Source organism: Neolamprologus brichardi, chromosome 6 (genome assembly GCF_056152115.1).
Source record: "Neolamprologus brichardi isolate AB-2024 chromosome 6, ASM5615211v1, whole genome shotgun sequence".
NCBI lineage: Eukaryota > Metazoa > Chordata > Actinopteri > Cichliformes > Cichlidae > Neolamprologus > Neolamprologus brichardi.
The window spans coordinates 21,228,056-21,249,831 of record NC_142109.1 but is presented as its reverse complement, the minus strand read 5'-3'; the positions used below and the strand labels follow the sequence as shown (position 1 = coordinate 21,249,831).

Here is a 21,776-nt window from a genome sequence, read left to right as displayed (position 1 = left end):
TGACTTTGCCTTCTCTTTCTTCCTTTTCCATTCACAGTTTTGACATTCATTGTGCTTTGTCTGCTCCAAGACTTTGTGATTTTGTTTCCCCTAAAATGCAAAAAAAAAGTCTGTTTATATGAAAAGTTCTTACTTCTGCTAGGTGTTGTCCTTACCATCATATATTTTTATTAAAGAAAATCCTACCTGCTCTCACTCTCTCCATTTATTCCTTCCACTTTTACTCCAACCACCAAATATCCTCTCGTGTCTGCAGCTCCACTAAGCGGAAGTCCTTAGATGATAGCGAGCTGGAGAGCCCCACAGATGATGTTTTCTACCCTGGGCGTTCGCCTGCTGCCAGCTCCTCCCAGTCCAGTGCGTGGCCTAATGACATGGAATCAGGTACCCTCCTACCCCACCCCAAACCTATCCCTTGAAGCATCATGAAGCTTTTGCACTTTCTGCCTGATTTCCACCCCCAAGTCCAAACTGATCCCTCCATCTGACTTTGTCACTTCTCTCTACCGCAATCTATTGCTGTCACTGTGGTGATGTACTCAGCCCTGGAGACCACTCATAAACCTCCACTCACCTTTCTTAAGGCTCTGTGGCACAGTCTGATCACTCTACTTACAGATACACACAGTAGTTAATTTGCCCATGCTTAGTTAATATATTATTGAAAACAATAGCTGTGTTTGACTAGGATCTGTTTGTATTTAAAAGTTTGGTGTCAAACCATATACTCAAACACGTGAATATAAAATATGTAACCTTGAATCAGAAAATGTTTAAAGTCACATGTCTCGCATATGACAGAAATGCAAATACATGCCTAAATAAAAGAGATGAATAATAAAAATGACAATGATACATGATCAAGGATGCTGCTAAATGCACCAAATATTTTAGTTTAGTGTCTCCATTGTTTTGATAGTAATACTTGTGTCATTTAGCTCCGGACATTATGCTCTTTATTCTACCTCCTCAATACCTGAACCCCTTTCTTGGTCACTTTGCTTCAAGCATTCTTATGTTCTCACCCTCACTTTAACGGCACTATCATGCATACAGTTTACCTGATGTGTTGTCAATTATCAGTGATTCACAACCTCCATCATACACAAATGCTCACACTTAACTCTCTCTCTCTCTCCTGTCTATCTATCTTCTCCTCTTTTTTCTCTTATTCTTCCCCTATCTCATTGTTAACAATACCCTTCTTCACTTTCAGTGCAGCACCATTTGGCGAGTGTGCAGGAGAGGAAGATAAAACATGAAAACGATGGCGTGCAGTTTCCTTACCATGGTTAGAACAACATTGATTACACTCATATTTATTTACTATTTATCAGCTTTTATGTAGCTCAGTCATTCCTCTGTGTGTATGTATAAGTGTGTGTGTGTGTGTGTGTGTGTGTGTATAAAATATAGGTGGATAGATAGATATCTATATAGATATACACACATTATGTGTGTTTGTGTGTTGCATAAATGTGGGGAGGACAACTATAGTGTGCTAAAAGTGGCATATGTGTAAAACTTTAATTTGTGTTTAGCTGTTTACTAACTGATGTCAATGATGCTGATGAAAGTTTCATTTTTTGTGGTGTAAAGTGCCAGGACTGTAAGGGAATATCCAGTTTTCTGTCATATTTATATAGTGTTACTGTGGTGGAGGGTCATAATAAACATGGGAAAAGTTCCATATAATTTGATCAGTCTGTGTGCAAATAATCCTTGTGAGCCAAAAGAGCCAACTGTTCTGTTTTAGACAATTTTTTTCTTCCCCTTAGCTCATTTTTTGTGAGAGTAGATATCCCTAATATTCTCAGCTTTGAGCATATTTAAACTGACAAAGCCAGTTGGAAGAGGTTTGGCTTAATTGGAGGTGGTAGGGAGCTAAATTGCTTTATTTTAGTCAGTGGATGAAATGAGGGTGAGTATAAGATAAAAAAGCATTATTTTGAACTGTAAATCATGCAAAGCCACCCTAGTAGAGTCCAGGATAATACACATGGAGCTGGAAACGTGCACAATAGCTTCCCTTTAACTAACTGATTTCACCAGATTTCACCAGACTTACACTGACAACACCAGCAGGCATATTCAGTGGCTGCACCCACTCTGGCACTCACACACTCGCACAGTGACTCACTCATATGCATAAACACCCACACACAAGCGCAATGTACATAGACGACCACCCCATACTGGGACTCGCACACTTACAACCCCCCTCACATGCAGACGTTCACACATTTAAATACACGCGCTTATCATACTCCCCACCCCTGCAGGTGTTCAGGTGTCTGCCTTGCCTCCATCTCTCTGTTGCTCCATCCCTCCCTTGCCTCAAATCCCTCATTAGGACTCTTCTGTGGATCAGAGGTGTAAAACCCTTCCTCTTGCTCCCTAGTTCTCCCTTCAGCCCTTCTTCCCTGCGTCCCTTCTGTCTAATTGAAAATGTGTACAGCAGGAATAGCCCTGGGGAGGGAAAACATGTCAGAGGAGAAAAGGCGGCAAGAGAACCAGAAATTAGGCAAGTGTAAAAGGAAAAGTGGGTGGTGCAAAACAGAAGAGAGGAGAGAAGATGACTTTGGTACTCAAATGGTGAGAGCTAATGAGAGACAGGGGTTATCACGGTGTGAACCAGAGAAGCCAAGAGCCTTGGTTAGGTTTTGCCCCAGACTACTCTCACTCGAGCCTCAGCGTCTGCTCTCCTGCTCCTGCTCTACTTAGCTGTAAATGTAATTAAGAGGCTGCTCATCAGAGCCGCAGCAGAGGTTCCTGCACGCCTTAGCGCACCAGAGCCTTACCTCCCAGCTTTTTCCTCTCTCACTTGCTCTCACTTCCTCTGTGTGTCTATGTGTGTGTGTGTGTGTGTATCGACACCCTTACTATCCAGTGCAGCAAACAGCCTTGTACACTTCCTAATGAGTTTGGCAAATAAGTGTGTAGAATTGCATGCAAATCTGGACCGTTTGCCCAATTAATTTACAAAATCCAGGCGAAAAATTGAAAAGCCAAAAGCTTTTGTAATTGACGGGCTTTTTTTGTGGATTTGGTAATCATTTTAAATTGTGGCTAGCACAAGTGCCTAAGAAGCACGAAGGGGAGAAAATGTAATTTTTGGTAGTCTGTGTCTATTTAATAAAATATTCCACCTGCCACAGGCAAAGCTCATTTGGGATTTCCTGTTCAGGTGGGGGAATACAAACAAGCAGGCACACACACACACACACGCACAAACAAACAAAGGAACCCCACAGGTGCACCTCACAGCCTGTCCATAGCACCATTTACTCTTCTTGACTTCCACTATAACCAACAGAGCCCACACAACCAAAGGCACCCAGAGGTGTATGAAGACAGATTCAAATAGATCACACAAACACAGCTACATACAGATATCAGTTAGACACACATGCGCACGCACACACACTTGCACAGCTGAAGCGTGGTCCCAGATGGTGTTTCAATGTATGTGTAGCCTTGGGATCCATGAGGATGTTGGAGACATCTGCTCCACAGGGGCATAGAGGGTTGGGGGAGGTTAGTGGAAGCGATCGAAACAACCACGATTTCATATTAGTTCCAAATGATCGCAAATTTTTCCTAAGACACCAGAGACTTGTGGTGGTGGGAGCTTTGCTTGGTTCTTTGAGTTAAGTGTTACAAGCCCTTGGAGGGATACGGCTGGACTTACGGTTTTGGACATATGTGTCTTAAATCACTGGAGAGAGGAGAATTCCCCAACTTTCCCTTACTTCTTTAAACCACTATCTCCTGTCTTTTCCAACTGTGTGTGAGTGCATGAATATGTGTGTGTTTGCGTCTGTGTGTTCTTCAGAGGCGCATCTGGTGGCAGGCCTGTTAGTGCAAAGAGACAGAAGGGTCATCATGGGAACGCTTGATTGGTTGCCAGTGAAATACTAAGGCTTGCCAGAAGAGGAAACAGTGCAGTTGTGACACACACACACACGCACACACGCACACATGCACACGTGCCAGATCAGACCATTGCATAGCCTCTGAAGTAATAAAATATTGTCTTTCCAGTCCCTTGCTGTTTACGACACTGCTATAACTTCCTATATATACAGATGTCAGTCTTCATCTGATCCTCTCTGTGGATCCTGGCTTTCATTTCTATAATTTGGATTCATTTTTTTACTTCTTAAATGAAAACCTACAAGATTGCTTCTCTGAAAATATAATTGTATAATCCACATGGTTCTGGTTTTTACACTTTCCTCTAAATCTCGGCTTTTCCTAGCTTTCCCCTCCGGTGCCTTTCTGTCTTTCAGTCTCAGCAGTCTGCTCTTATTTCCACCTTTCTCCCACCAGTGTGACAGTGTCATAGCAATCACTGCTAACTGCTGGTGTCAGAAGTGGGATCGGGGTTGTTTTCATGCTTGGAATCTGTCTGACAGTACAATACGCCCCCAGACTCCCGCTACATTTGGGTGGGGGGGTTATATGTCTGCTAAAGACATAAATGGTTCACACATATTCACTCCCACCTGCTTGAGACTTAACTCTTTCACACAGGGAGGGAAGGTTTTGCACGCCCCCACACTCCCATAGACTTTCACACGTCTCCAGCTGGAGAACTGAGGAGGAATCATATTTAATGCCTTGTTTGATGCGGAGGGGCCACAGAAATAGACTACAAAACAACAGTCTAAAAAAGTTTAAAAAGAGAACAGTGTCGCACCACTCACTTGTTAGGAAGATTAGAAGAAAACTTAGAGAAGAAGAAATTAGTCTATTGTTTCAGCAGTTAAATAAGGCGGCCTTTCAAGTGTGTTGAGACGGGTGTGAGTGTGTGCTCGCGAGAGATAATAACCATACTAAACATCTTATGACATTCCAATTTCATACGTGTTGTCAGAGCAATGCAATAAAGAAAAAGACGCTGCTGCATTTTTCACAGGTTCCGCTTTGCTCTCTTGCTCCCTTGCTCCCTCACATATTTTCATGTCTCCCACGTTCTTCTCGCCTCTCTCGTTCTCCCTCTCCTCTCCCTCTGTCTCCTCTCTCTGTCCGTCTGCTTGTCTTTCGCACTCAGCAGCTGCCGTGTCCATACTGTACAGTGTGTGCTATTTCTGAATGAAGCTGTCTTCTCGTGCAGCCAGCCTGTGAGCTTTGCTGAAGCCAGACCACAGCTAGCTGACTCTGGCTGTATGGTGGCCGTGCTCGTACACAAAAACGCTACAGTTGGCACCTGAAAGAGAGAGAGAAACAGAAAGAGATGAGACAGAAAAAACATACAGTGGCACAGAAGAGATTATTATAGCTACAGATGTTTTTTGGCACTAAAACAAAAAGCCCAGATTCAGTTTGGGTTTAGGTATTTTTCTCCCTTTTTCCTTTGAAGACACACACTTAGGTTATGAAATATTACTCAGGCCAAAGCTAGTAGTTGGGAATCCTGAAGTGTGTCTCTGAATGAATAATTACAGAATAGGATTAGGAAAAAAGGGAAAAATCTTCTGGTCTTTTGAGCATCTTTATGTTTTGTGGTTGCAGTCCTCTGACAGACTCATTCAAGCGAGTCAATGGCCTACAGCCAGAAAGGACAGGGGGACGACAATGCACTGTCATCAACCAATGAGAAAATTAAACGATCTAATAAGAAAGTCGTCACTGTTCAAGTCCCCTTCAATAGGAATCAAACTGACTTTTTTTTTAGTGTAGCCAGTCAAATAAGCAACATTTTGTTGATTAAAACAACCTCTCTCTTTTCCTCCCTCTTACCCCCACTTTTTTTTTTTTTTTTTTTTTTTTTGTTGATCCCATTTTTTTTCGCCAGGACTGTCCTCGCCTGGTTCACTTAAGAAGCCGGGGAAGTTTGATTTCAACGCCCTGACTTCCCAGACGAGGTCTCCCCGCATGGCGTTCACACACCACCCGCTGCCTGTGCTGGCAGGAGTGAGACCAGGTGAGAGCCCTGCCATGACCCCAACAACTCAACCTTTCCCCTCCCCCTTTAAATCTGAAAAAGAGAGAGAAGGAAAGGGAGTGTCAAATCCTAGATTGCAGTATTTACTCCCCCCAAACTCGTCCGGAGACAAAATAAATTCAGCTATCATGTGCCTGAAAATAAAAATCCAAAACGTACTTGCTGAGAAAGCAAACCAAACTTTCCAGTCTTACAGTTGCAACTGCTGAGAAGCAATATGCCTGCAGAGTTTCACCTGTTCAGTGTTACTGCTATCATCACGGCTTGGCATAAATTCCTCTCTCTCTCTTTCAGCCTCTCTCCATCCATCCATTTTTACCACCATCTTTGTGCCTGTGTTTATAATATTACCATCGCATGGTACCAGTGCTGCATCCATGCATTTGTGACTGATTTGCCTCTCATCTTACTGCTTCATGCATTTTGTTGTAACGATTGTAGAAACCTTGCATTTAAACTGACAAAGCTGTTTACTCTGAAATAATAACCTTGACTGGATTTGTAAACTTACCACCATATGGAGCAATCAAGTATTGTGTCATTGAAAGTGAAAATATATATTTTTGAATTTATTAAAAAAGCCAAAGACAGCAAAGAACCAGAATTTGTAGTGACGCTGCCTTTGCTATAGTCCACATTAGAGCCAGCCAGTGCTTCTTTGTGTGGTTTTCCTTCTTTTTACACTGACTTACACTGAGGTTGTATTTTTGTTCTTTAAAAGATATGTTTGTTAGTTCTCGGGCGCAAATGCAGATTAAAGAGATTCATAACAACTTAGAAGCCAGCAAGGGAACTGATAAAGTGTTTGAACCCATGTAGTTGAACAGGTGTACAGTGTAGCGGGTAAAATTCTCAAAGTAACCTCCAGTGTTTCCAAGGTCTTGTTTTAATAAAGGCGCTAAGGGGAAGTTGCCCTCATAAGAGCTTTTCAGTCCTATAGGGTAACCGACATGGTTTGTTCATCTCGAGTCAGAGAATTCCCGAAGTCTCCAGGATCTCAAGTTTGCCAACAAGTCCCCGCAGACTGGTCTCACTTTTCAAAAGAATAAATATGTCCTCCTCTCCCTGTCGCTCCCTCTCATTCCATTTGTCTCTCAAAGGGATGGATTGGTCCGCTGCCAAACCAGACCTGCCATGTAAAGGTCATTTGGACTCATTGCCCTCTATGTTGAAACGTATTGAATTTTACTTGCGGAGCTCCCCAAAGTATATTTAGACAATATAGTCCTGACTGGATCTGGCAGCATTAAGCCAAGTTGTTTATCTGCTCAGAGCAGTCTCATAGCACCTAAAGAATCCAAAACACCAGATTGAATTTTGAATTGATTTCTAAAATTTCCTCCTGTTTTGCGCACGAGGTGTCAGGGACTAGCTCAGCTTTCTTTGTTTCGCAACTAACTTCATGCACTCTCCAAACTGCGTGTATGTATGTCTGTGTGTGTTTGTGTGTTAGACAGTTGGCGAAAGGTTTTCCTGTAATAGAGAGGCTGTAATGAGGCGGCGTAGAGAGATTGTGTCGTGGTGCGTTTGTGCACGTACACACTGATGCACACAAGCGTGTGTGTGTAAATTTACACTCTTGTGGAGGACTCTCTGTGCTAAAATGGCTGCCATCCAAATGGAATGTCCCTCGGAGGCCTTGGTTCTATAAAGAGACTGGAGGATGTCGGGAGGGAGGGAAGGAGAGGGGGATGAAAAGAGAGATGGGGCTAGAAAGGAATAGGGGGGGAAAGCAGTTATCAACCATGGTTTGCCTTGGATGGGTTGAAGCTGTTAACTCTTGGTGTATAGGTCTAGCGAGTGTGGCTGCTCAGGGGTACGAGCGAGATGGTTTACGTCCTGATTTTGGCTCCAGACTCACATGGAGAGCTGCCAGATTAACTGTTGCCTGATTATATTAGTCTGGAGTGTCGGCCATTGTGGCAGCGATTACACACAGACACACAACAATATACTGTATGTAAAAAGACACACGCAAGCTGCGCCAGACACGGCAACCCATTCATATGCATACACTACAAAACCACACATACTGACATGGAAACACACACACACACAAAAAGAGAACGCACAGGCACGGTGCTGACACAAAAAGGCTTGAACATCAGTATAACCAAACATGGAAACTTTGAACTTCACTTTGTGAGTACAGTATCCACAAGAGATAGTAGGTGACAGACATAATCACAGATGCTTGTACGCCAGACTCCCCTCACCTAGCAGCTTGCCTCTTTAGTTTGGTGTGCCAAATTGCCAAAGCCATAGAATCACAGCAGACAGGACAGACAGTGGAGCCTAGTTTGTGAATGTGTGTGTGTGCGGTTGGCTGGCTGACTGACTAATGTCTCTGGGAGGTGTTTTGTGGTCGGTTGGGAGCAGAGGGGAGATTCTCTCTCAAGCTTCAAACTACTGGGCAGAACCGCACAGCAAGGATACGCTGCTGATTGATTACACATCACTGACAAGCAATAAAACAAAAGTGGAAAAACCCAATGTGTGTGTCCGTGTGTGAGTGTGACTCTGTCATACCCGAGCAGTTTGTGTGTGTGTGTGTGTGTGTGTGGGTGAGAGAGAGAAATGAAGAGGGAGCAGAAGGCAGAAAATACTGTAACACACTAGCGTTTATGTGGCTGTGAAACTGTGTGTGTGCATGTGTTGTGATGCCAGGCTTACCAGAGGTACAGAGAAATCTAGTGGGCTGATTTATAAAATGAATGGGACCAGATGTTGCTCAATAGCCAGGGATAATGCCAGTCATTTGTAAGCAGAAACAGCTTCAGTCAGTCAACCACAAGAGTGTCACAGCTATTTTCTGCGTTAGGACAATAATGGGCCTAAACGACAACTTGGACATCGATGCCAGCTGTCTTAGCGCTTAGTTAAAATATATGCATGTTCATGGTAGCGTAGGTGTCGTAGGTGTGCATGTTCATGTACTCTCTATCATAGTGTGCTGTATATGTGTAGACATACAACAGAATGACCTTAAGCTCACTGCATTTTTTTTCCACTTTCGGTCTCTCTTCTTTTTATGTTTCTCTTCCTCCTCCCCTTTCCTTTCCTATCTCCTATCTCCTTTTCTTCTCAGGGAGTCCCCGTGCCTCAGCCTCAGCCCTGCACTTCCCTTCCTCCTCTATCATCCAGCAATCCAGCCCGTACTTCACCCACCCCACCATACGCTACCATCACCACCAGGACCCGCTTAAGGAGTTTGTGCAGTTTGTCTGCACCGACGGCACGGGCCAGCCCAGCGCACAGGTAAGTTTTCTATGGATCCTGCAAAAGGAGGAGCAGTGCCTGAAGGATGGTGTGCTACATTAGTTTGGAAAACAAACTACTATGAAATATTATTAAAACTGGTGTATTTATTAATGGAAGTTACTGAAGAGGATGTAGTGCAAACAAGTAAATACATAGAAGGTGCAGTAAGCCAAAACCTGCATACAGACCAATCTTTATGAAGTGAAACGGCTCCATCAGGGATGGTCGCAGGGCAAATCAACAGGAGGAGGGGGCCAGATGTGCTTAATCAGAAAAAACTCAGCTGGAGGAAATTATGGGGGAAGACGCCAGAGCACATTTTCATCACAGGCAAAATATAATATAATGCCATGCCTTCTCCCAGAATTGGAAGATTATGCCCGTCTGAAATGTTCAGATGGGGAGGGGTCTGTCAGGAACAGAAGCCTTTGTAGCGTGGCCGGCCATATTGTAGGAATGCACTGGGTTAAACGTTTACTTTAGAGAAGCAAGGCTGAAAGCTTTGGCGAGACCAGATTTGTAGACAGATCAAGATTAATTTTGTTTGGAGAGTATCCTTGGAAGAAACCAAAAGTGGATATTTAAAGACTACATCTGTGCTCCAGTAGTGATTTATTGACTGTCATCCTTTGTGACATTCCTTTATTCTCCAAAACTCTCTCTAGAGGTAAATGCCCCTTCGCAGTATGCCATGATAATTTTCTTGGCATAATGTGTGCCGTTGAGACTGAGTAATATACACCAACGAGCCACAATATGTAAACCGGTGAAAGGTGAACTGAATATTATTTATTATTGGATTACAATGGACCTGGTATATAAATGTTGGGATATATGTGAGCTTCAGAGCTAGACCATGGAAGAAGGTGGCCAGATGTGTGTCAGTCTCTTGACAATGCACAACAGGAATAAGGCAAGCTGGTGGAGGCAGTGTGGCGGTCTGCTGGGACATCTTGGATCGTGTGGATGACATCTATGAATATTGTTCAGAAATGGTTTGACAAATGTGACAAAGAGTTCAGTGTGCTGACTTCACCTCCAAACTCCTCAGATCTCCATTCAGTCTACGTGGGATGTAAAAAAACTAGTTTGATCCATGGAGGCTCCACTTTTTAACTTACAGGACTTACAGCTTTCAGCTCCCTCATTACACAGAACAGTTTCTGAGGTCTAGATCTGGATTTGCTATTTTGCTGGCACGAGTGGGACGTAGACGGTTCTAGGCCCGTGGTTTTAATGTTGTGGCAGATAGTTAATAGATAATAGTATAATAGATAATAATAGATAATCGAATAACCAGCAATAGTTATCTATTTAGCATTTATGTATATGAGAGTAAAATGCTAAAAAAAAAAAAAAGTCACACTGCAGAAGGATTTAAAAGATGATTACTGAAACACACCAAGCTGTGGGAGCTAGTGTGCAGCTGTAGATGGAGAAGAAACTCATTGCAGAAGCTGAAGGGGGGGTTTTGGGGACACAGCTGTGGGTCTAATTAGGTGAAACTTTAGTAAAGGTACCCAGATGAGCTCCCCAATAACAATCCCATACTCACTGTGCTGAAAGCTACAGATACAATCAGCAAAACAGAGCATATAGCTGATAGTCAGCTGGTCTTTCAGAGGTATTTCTGAACTATTCTGACACACATTAAAAAAGGTACTACTGTAAACCTCTACTGCAAACTTGGCTTTTTATATTAACTTCCTCAAGCCCTTTTTCATGACCTATGATCCTTTGTTCACATTACTTCACACTCTAAAGAAACAGTAACATATTTTTTTAGTGCATCTGCACTTACACGATGGACAGGCACGCAAGCACTAAGACATCTTGTACACATTGCTGATTTTCTCCTTCTTTTTAAAATTCTTACATTGAGCCGCAACAACTTCCCTTAACAATCCCTCACTGTCCCTCATGGAAAACTCAGTTTTTCTTCTCCCCCTGTGTGTGACGATGTTCATCACTTTTCCACATCTTATTTTTTTCACTACTTTTGACCAGACGGCAATATTTTTTTGTTTTGTCTTAAAGCTGTGTGAGTCTCCCTCAACCCTGTGTGCAAGTATGGGTGTGTTTTAGTCTGTCTGTTTGGATTCTGTATGGTTTTGTCTGTATATGAGTCTCCAGTATTTAAATGGGGCTCTGTCTGTGTGACTTTGTGTTGTACGTGTGTGTCTGGCTTCCTATATACTGTATATTCTCGGGGTGTGTCCTGCTCACCCTGTCTGTATGGTCCATCTGCAGCCTAATGGAGGTGGCCAGAGCAAAATGCCGGGCTCCTTCCTGCTGCCCCCGCCACCCCCGGTGGCTCGCCCTGTGCCCCTCCCCATGCCCGACTCTAAAACCATCAGCACGCCGACTGACGGCGGACTCAGCTCACCCGCATCTCCGTGTAAGTCACTCCCCACTCCCACTCCTCCCCACAGACCACTATTAATACCCCATATTCCCCACAGACTTTTTTTTAGAAACCAGTCCGAACCAATTTTAGGCCCTCATAGGTTTGTTAGCCCCTACCTGGCAGCAAATTTTATGTACCAATACCAGATGAAGTTTTTTAGGCTAGAAAAGACGTAGCCATCATAGAAGTCCCAGTATTTATGTGCAGTGCAAGCTTCTGGTTTAACTCCTGGAAATGCACAGGTTTGGGGCTCCTACAATGGCTACTGGTATAGTTTCCACTCAAGTTAACCAGTAAGATGGAATCTACTCAAACACTCAGCAGCCCCGAGAGCTTCAGTCCTGTTTCTCCTATCATCTTATCGACTGCCAATATACTCTGCTGTACAGAACCAGCAAGAACCGATTTTGAGAAGGCAGAAGCCACGCCTTTGCCAAACCAGAGATCCCTTGTCAGGTTCCTTTGTATCGCTTTCTCTGTCTTCCTCTGAAATTCAGTCTCCTTTTCTCTCTTCATGTCTTTGCAAACCACCTTAACCTCCTACTTTTCCCTATCCTGAAGTCTTTTTTCTCTATTTTTCTTTCTCTGGTGTTGGGTTTCCAGCTAGCACCACAAGAGGCAGTGTAGTTTCTCTCCCTTCTTTTTCATGTGTTTTGTAGTTTGGAAGAGCAGAGCAGAGCAGGGCCCTGTGCACGTTGCCTCTGTAGCTGCAAGCCTTTGATCAATGCAGACTTTGCATGTCTGTCTGTGACAGCAGCAATACAATCTACCCCCTTCTCTCATTTCGTTTTTTGCTTTCTACTTTATTTGATATCACACCCTCCTTTCTTTGTTTCTTTTTCCTTTCTTTTTTTTCTTTTTAAGGGAACAAAATTAGGGCAGTTGGCGTGGACTCCAAAAAACATCATGCCCCACTTTACCCACCCAATCCCCTTGCCACCTTCACACAAATCTCACAACAATTAAAAATTGAGAACAACAAAAAACATGAAAATCACAGTATAACAAGAACAACAACCCATCTCTCTAAACATGAATGATGAAATCTAATCAAACTTATCTAATTAGTGCTATACCGGGGGAGTGGGAGAAAGGAGTGTCGGCAGAGAGTGGTGAGGCTTTGGTTGGTTCCACCCAGACAGGTGCAGCACGAGAGTCGGGCCATGGGAGAGGCACACCAAGAGGGGGCACTGGACGGAGCAACGGGGGCACCTTCTCCTCTTTTTGTTTGAACTTTTTCTCCTCTTCCTGTCCTATCAAGTCTTTCTCCCCTCCCTCCTTCCAGCTCTCACAGATTAACATGTCACTCTTATTTATTTATATGAAAATCTATATAAATAAATATCGTACTTTCCGTCTCTTTTCTCATCCCAGTGACTGTTATCAGTGTATTTTTTTTTCTTTCCCCTCTAATTTTGTCTTTAATTCTCAAGATATCTTAATTACAGCCATGAAACACATACACACACACACACACACACGGTACACTCTCACCCTCAGTCATGCATCAGTTTCCAGCCCTGTCGCTGTCACCCCTACACATTCCCATCCCCTCAACTCACTCAAGCCATGCACAGTAAAGAGTTTACTCAGCCTTCATGTTGGAGTCCAGTGAGCACAACTGCCCTAAATTTGATCCTGTGGCATTCTTTAGTGGTGTCACTGTGTAGGCAAGATGCTCCTGTGAACCTGTTAAATGCAAAAGGAGCAGTGATGATGAGTACAGTTCCTCCATAGACCAACTTTTTATCAAGTCTACAGTGAATCATTGGTGGTTCTCTGTGATCACTGTGGCTTGTTATTGAGGCCAGGGGCTGCTGAGGAGCGTCTGTGGCTAACAGAAGGCTTCTCCATGTTAGCACTAATCATTACATTATGCCCCCTTCTTAACCACAGATTAAATGGTTAGGTTGAATAACAGTGAACCTGTCCACAGCATGAACAAATCACCCATGTAACTAATACAGAATCAGTATCCCTGACCCTTTCCCACCAGTTTATTTGACAGATATACTGCAAGAGCCTAAGCAGGTTTATAGTAGTGTAGATTAAATATATAGAAATTTGAGTGTGTATGTGTGTGTGTAAAAGCATGTACACACTTGTATCTCTCTGTTTATAGCATACTCCACGCCAGGCTCCACAGCTCCCAACCGGTTTGTCGGCATCGGAACACGGGACAACTTTCTGAATATCCCCCAGCAGACCCAGGTACCCCGCCAACCTCCCTCATTTAATTAACATCCACATATCCACCTCTCCCTCCTCCTCCTCCCCCTCTGTTTTATGTCTTTTTCTTCCTTTTCCCTCACCACCCGCTGCAAGCCTAACGCTGCACAGTCCTGTGCACACATACAACTTTCCATGGTTTAAATGGACAAGCATGACATTCAGGGTGAAGGCCGTGGTACAGAGGCAATACTCAGACAATGGCTGTGCATCGAAAACGTGCTACGATCAGTTATTCAGCACGCGACCCCAGCAGCATAAATGATATAAATATTGTGGAAAGCCAATCATAACTTTTTCCTCACACACGTCTCTACTCAGGGTCAGTAGTTTAGCGTGAGTATCGTACCGTTTTTATCGGGTTGTTCAGCTGTCACGGACATGGATTCAAGCTTAGTTTATAAGCGTTTTATAAGCTTTCAACGTTTAACAGATATTGTCCATCAACTGTTTGCGAATTTGCTCAGCTACATTTTAATAAAGTGTTGCCCATGTATCAAGGCCTTTAGTTTCAGTATTGGTTTACAGTGCTGATACCACAGTAGTTTCCCCACAGTGACTGTAAGCAGTGCCAGTTAGTTTCAGCTCCAGCAGTGTTGATTTATCTCTGCAAGGCCCCACAGTGTGCATTAGTGCAGCGTGTGAGGCCAGTAGTGCACTACATTGTGGTTTTTTAGCTTTGGCTGTGCTCTGCCACTGGGCTGTAGTGTCTTGGGCCTACTCCATCACCAACACAACTTTTCTCATTAGGGGCTAACCGCACCTGCCTGCAGCCAACTCGGCTGTCCTGTCCTCCCCACACATGGAAACAATCTGCATTCCTCCTCGGCACAGCTCTGCTTAACCCCCTCCTTCACTCCCCTGTGCATCAGCAGCCCACCCTCTCTCTCTTTCTCTCCCTCTCGCTCCTCCTGCTGCTCCCTTTACTAGTTTCAAGCTCCCCACCTGCACCACTCTCCTACAGATGTAGCTCTGGCACCGAGGGGAGATTCAAACACCATCCAAATGTGTGTTAGCGCATATGCACATACACTTCAACTCTGTGCCAAATCTCTTGCCCCTCATTTTCCCTCCTAAAAAACAACAGGGCTTTTACAACAGCTTACATCTGTTCAAAATGCTTATTATCTCCAGCAATTGCTTATCAAACATTATTGAAAAATGTCCACTTTGAACATTTCTGCCGGGTTTACAGCAAGCACAGCGAGAACCTGGGCAAATGCTCCCAGTTACTGAGCCTAGTAGGTCAGCAACAGTGTCAGCCAGAGTGAGTAACAGAGGTCTCTGCCTATCCTGCTGTTCTCTGGCATATGGCGAGGTTCAGACGATAGTCCTGCCAGCCCGCCTTGGTGCCTGCTAGCCAACTAGCCAAGACAGAAGGAGAGAGTGTCTTCCCACTGCCGTCAGAGCAATAAGTAGAGAAAAGCTGGTCTGAGGAGCTCTCTGGTGGTGAAACCTTAGCTATGCAGGGGGAAGAGAAAGTTGGGCGGTGGGGGGCGGCAAGCATGGAAAAGTAAGAGGGACTGAGAGAATGGGAGGGAAAAAAGAGAGAGGGGGTTAGTTGAAGCTCGCTGCACTCCACAGTCACGTCCTGGCTGTCTGGTTGCCCGCAGCAACGAGACATGATGTCATAGGCAGTTGAACTTGGACTTGAAGAGGGGGGGCGTGAGGGGGGGAGTGGGGGGTCACTTTCCATTGCCAAGGATTACACTGAGAGAGCCAGAGTAAGTGAGAGAGGGGAAAAAAGAAGGGGGTTAGAGGAAGTTGGAGCCAGGAGGAGGAATTATCTTCAAACACCAAAGTAAGGTAGAGTGGTGGAGAATAGATGGAGGTTTAAGGGTTTTGAAACTTTCTCTGGGTTTTCTGATTTTTTTTTTTGTGGGGTGGGGGGACAGAGTTTGCTGTCGAAGGTGCCGTGAGTCTCTGCTCTCACTGGGCCGAGGCCTGTGGAATGTCAGAGGCAGCCAGAACAGCTCGGTCTGTGCCAAAGCCTTCGCTCTGCCGTCTTATCAAACTCAGAAACTGGATCCCCAGAGTAGCTGCCCTCCGTAGTTTTACAGTGTAGCCTGAGCCGACTCTGGCCCACAGAGCAGAGGCATATCAGGACGATCACCTTACATGTAAACTGGTTACCCATGACAGAACAGCAATAGTCCCGTGTTTGCTTACTGAAAAGTCTTTAGGACTGACACAAAAGATGCTGCCCTAGTTGAACTTGTAACTCTGTAATAACACAACTGTTTTTAATGAGTAAAAAAGCTTGAGTCAGCCCTCTTAAAAGCAGCAAGTGGTAAGGTAGTAACTTTTGTGACACCGTATGTTACTGAGTTCAGTTAAGTACTGTAAGTGAAGGAGAAAAGGGGTAATAGGTGGCCCCCTAGTGGATAAATACCTGGTGTTCCCGTTCAGCATCAGGCCTTCAAACCAAATCAGTATCTTTTTATACTTCCTGGTTGTAAACTGTTCAGTCAGAGAGAATTTAATTATTTGAAAATGATAAAAGAGGAGAAATTATAAATAGTTTAGAAAAATTATTATTAAGAAAAGACAACTAAAAAAATATTCACAATTTGATGTTTCACAAATGTGTTTTTTGTTATATATTTTGTCCTGTCAGTTTGATTTTGTGATATGTTGTTGGAGTCCTGAACACAAGGTTGGGAATCAATGATATAATAATAACTGGCACCAGTAGCACTGAGGTTTTGTTGCACATGTCCTCAACATAAACTGTTGATTGATACAAGGATTAAAACTTGTGTGTAGAATGCTGTTCTGTCATCATAGTCCATAACGCTTTATGCTCTTTCATGTCTCTGTGCATGTGCTTGGTAGGTATTCTTCTGTGTTCCTCACTGCACACTACACACACACACAAAAAAGAATTTTAAATGTGGCTTAATCAAAATGTAATTGTGGTGATGTGAGTTGAAAAACTAAACACATTTATGTTCTTTTTTTATCTTTACAGTCCTGGTTCCTCTGACAAGGCCTCTCTGAATCAACAGCTAAAATTGTGTCATGAAAATTGGAAATTTGACAAAACAAACACATCGCCACTGAAAAAGAACAAACTGCTGACACTAAAAGGTCTTTCTCTCTCGCCAACACTATTCAAAGTACTACTACAGAACCCCGAAAAACCCCACGCTGCCCCAAGAGGACTCCCAATTCAACACGATTTGAACAGGAACATTCGTCCCCTTTTGCGCAGGAGTCTTCAACAAGATTGAGTGGACAGACTCAGAATGCAAGGAGGAGGAAGAAGAAGATGAGAAACTGTCTCACACACCGTGAATTGTCAGAAAGGAAACACAATATGGCAAACTGACAAATGACCAATTATACATTTGTTGTTTCTTTTTTCTTTTCTTTTTTTTTATGATTTTTTTCCATTTTGTTGTCTCCACAATGAAACTCCATGCATTGGCTGGGAGATCCAAAAAAAGAACAAGTAGTGGTAAATGGTGAAGTCAGATGTGCAAGTTGTAAAGATTGCCACCCAAATAGCACGCCTCCATATCTGCGTATCTCTCCTCCAGGTACATGGTCCCACCTGACACCCACCCCCCCACACAGCCTGTCCCACCTGGAGCTCGGTGCTTGTCAGGGGCAAAGCCGTAACTGCAGCCTCGTAGTTGAGTGTCCCCTCACCCCACTGTTTCATCTGCTCAGCCCTGAGCCTTTTTCACTTCGGATTGGCCAATCATGCTGACACCATCCAGTCCAATGGTGTGACACATATGCACTAAGTGGCTGGTCTTTGTTTACCTGTCAATGTACCAGGGTGTCCTGCTATGGGAGAAACGACGGCCATGAGGCACGAAGGCAAGAAGGTGAACACACAGATAGTCATAACACTAACTCTACACGTGCTCTCTCGTCCCCTTACCTATGCACTATTAATTTTTTTTAAGGGATGAACAGTATTGCACACTGATGGTCAGATGAGCGATTAGAGAAGTGAGTCGAGGCTGCAGGTATGGGGGCTGTGCTAGCATCAGGCCCTGAAAGATACTCACATGCACACACACATGCAAGCTTGCAGGCAGCACATGCAGACCAACCTTTCCAGTAAAGTCGGTCACAAAACCACTCACAAAATCATCTTGTTTTAATCCATAGATATTGATTTTACAATAAGGCGCACACAGCATCGGCTTCATATTATTTGCTTTCATTTTGTTTGTAGTTGTTTACTTGCGATTTTTTTTCTTTTTCCAGATTTGGTTTTGGTTTTGTCTCAGCTGGATTGTTTTAACCTTCTCTTGCATGTCATAACATTTTTCTTTAGTTTGCAGTAACACATAGTATCACGCTTGAATTTCAGCAAAATGGAAACAGCAGTTTCTCAAATTTCTCATGTATGGACAGCACAGTAATGACAGCTCATCACACGCAACCCTGGCATTGCTTCACCCCGTGTCCCGTAGTCTATTCACAAGAAAACCCAGAGGATTACACACACAGAGATGCAGATATAAAATAACACCACCAACAACCTGGTTTAAATTTATAAAGGGAAGCCTTTATACTTGTTCTCCAAACTGCCTTTTAATGGTTTTTCATTCATTTTAAAATTTGTATTTTTAATTTGACATATTTTTCTATGTAAATGTTCACACTGAAATCGCTGTTGGTATTATTTTTTTGTCATGACACAATCCAACAAAAGCCGACCTCACAAAATAACTGGACTGCCTAGCTGTTGGTTCTGTTTTTGCAGGGATAGTAAACAGGGCTGAGGGCTCGTTCTCAGCCTCTCTAGTAACATTAGCTCTATGTACTAAAACCATATATCGAGACTATAACAATATATGGAAGTGCCTCTGTATTCCCTTCATGCAATTAGTAATAAACTTGACTTCAGGTTCTCTTCCCACATATAAGCTAAAGCTACATGGGCATGGTAGCGTTGGTGCATGTGGAAACCATTGGCCTAGGACAGATCTTTATAGAGGACTGCAAACTCTTTTTTTTCTTTTTTTTTTGTAAAAACAGAGAGAGAGATCTTATACATATATATTTATGATATATGCTCCTTTGTAACTTTTACTACGAGCTTGTTGGCAGTCTAGTTATTTTCTGAACACTCACCCCCCCCCTGACTACCCCCCTCCCCCACCCCGCCCCACAACCTGTTTCAGTAACATCACCATATTGTTAACAATACGAATTAAACGACACACGCCATTGCCATCTGCTGCGCAGCATTATAATACCTAGATGAACATGTCAAAAATCGACAGTAGGTTTGAAGAAAAAAAAAGTGTTTGTTTTTTGATGGAAAGTATTATTATTGAAAAATATGTGTCGATTGAGCCACGTGCAATGCATTGGGTAGATCATTGTGTTTGTCTGTTAGAGATTTTTAAGAAAGCTAAGAGAAAAGAGAAAAAAAAATGTATTTGTTTCAAGTCCATATGCTCCGGGACTCTAAACTAGAGGGCCACGAGAAATCCTAGTCTTTGTAAGTTGGGGGTATTTGTTTTTATTTCCTTTGTCTCTTTTTTAATGTTATATGTGTAATCATTTGTTTATAAAAATGTGGGAGGGCTGAAGGAAAAAAAAATGTACACAACTTCAGAAAAAAAAAATCTCTATCATCAGATGAAAAACTGGTGCTTTAACACTATAAAGTACATTCAGAACTATTATAAATGAGTGAACAAAAATAACAGACCATTTAGGAAACTGCATTATTCCTCTCTCTATTTGTATTCTTCTATTTGTATTAAGTGGGGGGAGAGGTTCCTATTCCTTAAGGTTGTGACACAAAAGGCATTTTGGTTCAACCCTTAGAAGAAATAAAGCAAACCTATACTGTCGAGCCCAAGAAACTCTTTAAATAACCTATCCGCGCACTGCCTGAAACTCACCAGCAAAAAACAAACAAACAAAAAACCCTCCCAGTTAATTCATTTTATCACTTACATTGGCATTGACACATGACAAGTCTCTCCCAGTACTGCGGGAGATACTTCACATCCCAAAATCAGTTTTTTCCCATTATCATCTGAGTATGTCTCTAAATCTGGAGTTGGATGGAGCTCAGCAGGCTGTGTTGAGACACCTGACGTTGAAGTGGACCGAGACCTTCTGTACAGTTAGCAGAAAAGGGGTAAAAGAAGCTTTTAATCTGGCATACATATGAGGTCTGAGCCATTTGTGAAACAGGCAGCAAGGTGAGCCTCTCCCCTGTTCCACCCCCTCCTCTGTAAATGACTCTTATAGTGCTTGTGCTGTAGTGTATAGTTTCCCAGCAGTTAAAGGTTGTCCCTTGAAAGTGCCTTTTGTTCACAGACTCCATTTTGTAATCAAGATGGCCCTTTTTTTCTTTTCATTTGTTTTTTTCCTTGAAACAGCTTGAGGTAGCAGGTTGCCCCTGAGTGCTGTAAGGAGGCAAAAGGTCATCACCCATTCAGCGATCAGGGGCACCTCTTTCCTCCGGCTTCGAAAATGAATTCCCTCCATTGTTCCTTCCCTTCTATCCTCTCTTCCTTTTCAAAGCTATATATATATATATACATATATATAGTACGAAAGGAAACTGGTGTGAATTAGTTCTTTACTTTTTATTGATAAATGAGAAAAAAAATTGAAAAGGCAAAAAAACTTGTTCTCGTTCAGCTCTTGCTTTTTTCTTCCCCTCTGTCTCCACTGTCTGTTTTCTCTTAGACACTGGAGTAGTCTGTAACTGTGTGTCTGTCACTCTCGTCTCTCTCTCTCTCTCTCTCTCTCTCTCCTGCCCTCTCCGCTGTTGGGAGGATGAAAAAAAAATATTGCCGAAAAACTTTTGTCTGAGCAGAATGCAGTTAGCTCACATGTTATTCTTGTCTGTATGCTTCACATTGTATTACCATACCCATCTTCTTCAGCTTCTCCATTCAGCAGCTAATGTAAGTGAACAAATTACGCTGACGGGCTTTTGGGGGTGTCCTTGGGTGGGTGAGGAAGGGACGACAGTGGTTCAGGGGTTTGGGTTCAAGAGGTTTAAGGGGAAGATTAATGGGGTTGAGAGGGATAGATGAACTGCTTTGGGAAGTTGGAAAGGGGCTGCATGGGCTAGGATAAGAGTTTGCTCTTTTTGTTTAAGGTATTTATTTTTTGGCTTTGTTTTATTCCCTCTTTTTTGTTTCCTTTTTTAATTTGGAGTTCTTTTCATATTTGCTATCAGGGTATGCTGTCGTTTAGGCTCTCTTTGAGTATGCCTTGGACTGTAAAATGAAAGCTACAAGCACCTTATAACCGGACTTGTCGTGCATGAGGCTGAAAGAGGGGCGATGCTTTACCAGCATAAATCCCACATCCATTTTAACCAATCTTATAAAGTGAATTTCTTTTTTTTTCTTTATTGCTATTTTTACAGTGGGTTTCACACATGGAAACCCTCAGCAGTATTAGCCATTCACCACACATCAACCAGATAGAAAAAGGCCAGCATGAACCTGATCTCTCAGATTTTCGAGGACCCAGGGAGTCCCTCCATTTTTCTCCTCCGACCACCTCATGCAGGATTAATCCGTGTTTTTGTTCTGTTGTTTATTTTAGTTCTTTTTCTTCTTAAGTGTGTATGGTTTAATGGTGAATTAGGCAGCACCCTAGGCCCCCTCACTCCCAAGTCTTCTATGCCTCTGTCTATGCCCTCAGTGCAGCACCACTTCTTTGTGAGAACACCCCCAGAGCTCTAGGTGAAATGCATGTGTTAATTACAGTTTCTTTTCCATAAGAAGAAAAACACAGTTTGAGAAGAGCAGCACCTGATTGAATAAAAAGGATGTTCTTGACTGTACCATCTTGCTGTGCCATGTCATTCTTTCAGTATGTAGGATAATGCATAAAAGAAATGCCTCAGGAACAGCTGTTAATATACTTCAGTCCTTAGTGTTTCTAAACTGGACTTGCATACATTAAAAAATAAATTGTCTC

General features: G+C 43.0%; 1 protein-coding gene across 10 annotated transcripts in view; it reads left to right on the top strand.

The window, feature by feature from the left end:
- The window catches only part of LOC102777724 (nuclear factor 1 X-type-like), a 108,904-nt gene extending 87,265 nt beyond the window's left edge, over positions 1-21,639 (top strand). For 6 of the 10 annotated variants that reach the window (XM_006787408.3, XM_006787409.3, XM_006787411.3 and 3 more), the window contains 7 exons: positions 257-384; positions 1,217-1,291; positions 5,801-5,929; positions 9,039-9,208; positions 11,462-11,609; positions 13,741-13,829; positions 16,819-21,639. In XM_006787408.3, the coding sequence (XP_006787471.1) occupies positions 257-384; positions 1,217-1,291; positions 5,801-5,929; positions 9,039-9,208; positions 11,462-11,609; positions 13,741-13,829; positions 16,819-16,833 (754 nt within the window). In that variant the 3' untranslated portion in view covers positions 16,834-21,639. The remainder of the gene's footprint in view (positions 1-256; positions 385-1,216; positions 1,292-5,800; positions 5,930-9,038; positions 9,209-11,461; positions 11,610-13,740; positions 13,830-16,818) is intronic. The other 4 variants (XM_006787416.3, XM_087841825.1, XM_006787413.3 and 1 more) reach the window with 3 other exon arrangements.
- Positions 21,640-21,776: the final 137 nt, after the last annotated feature.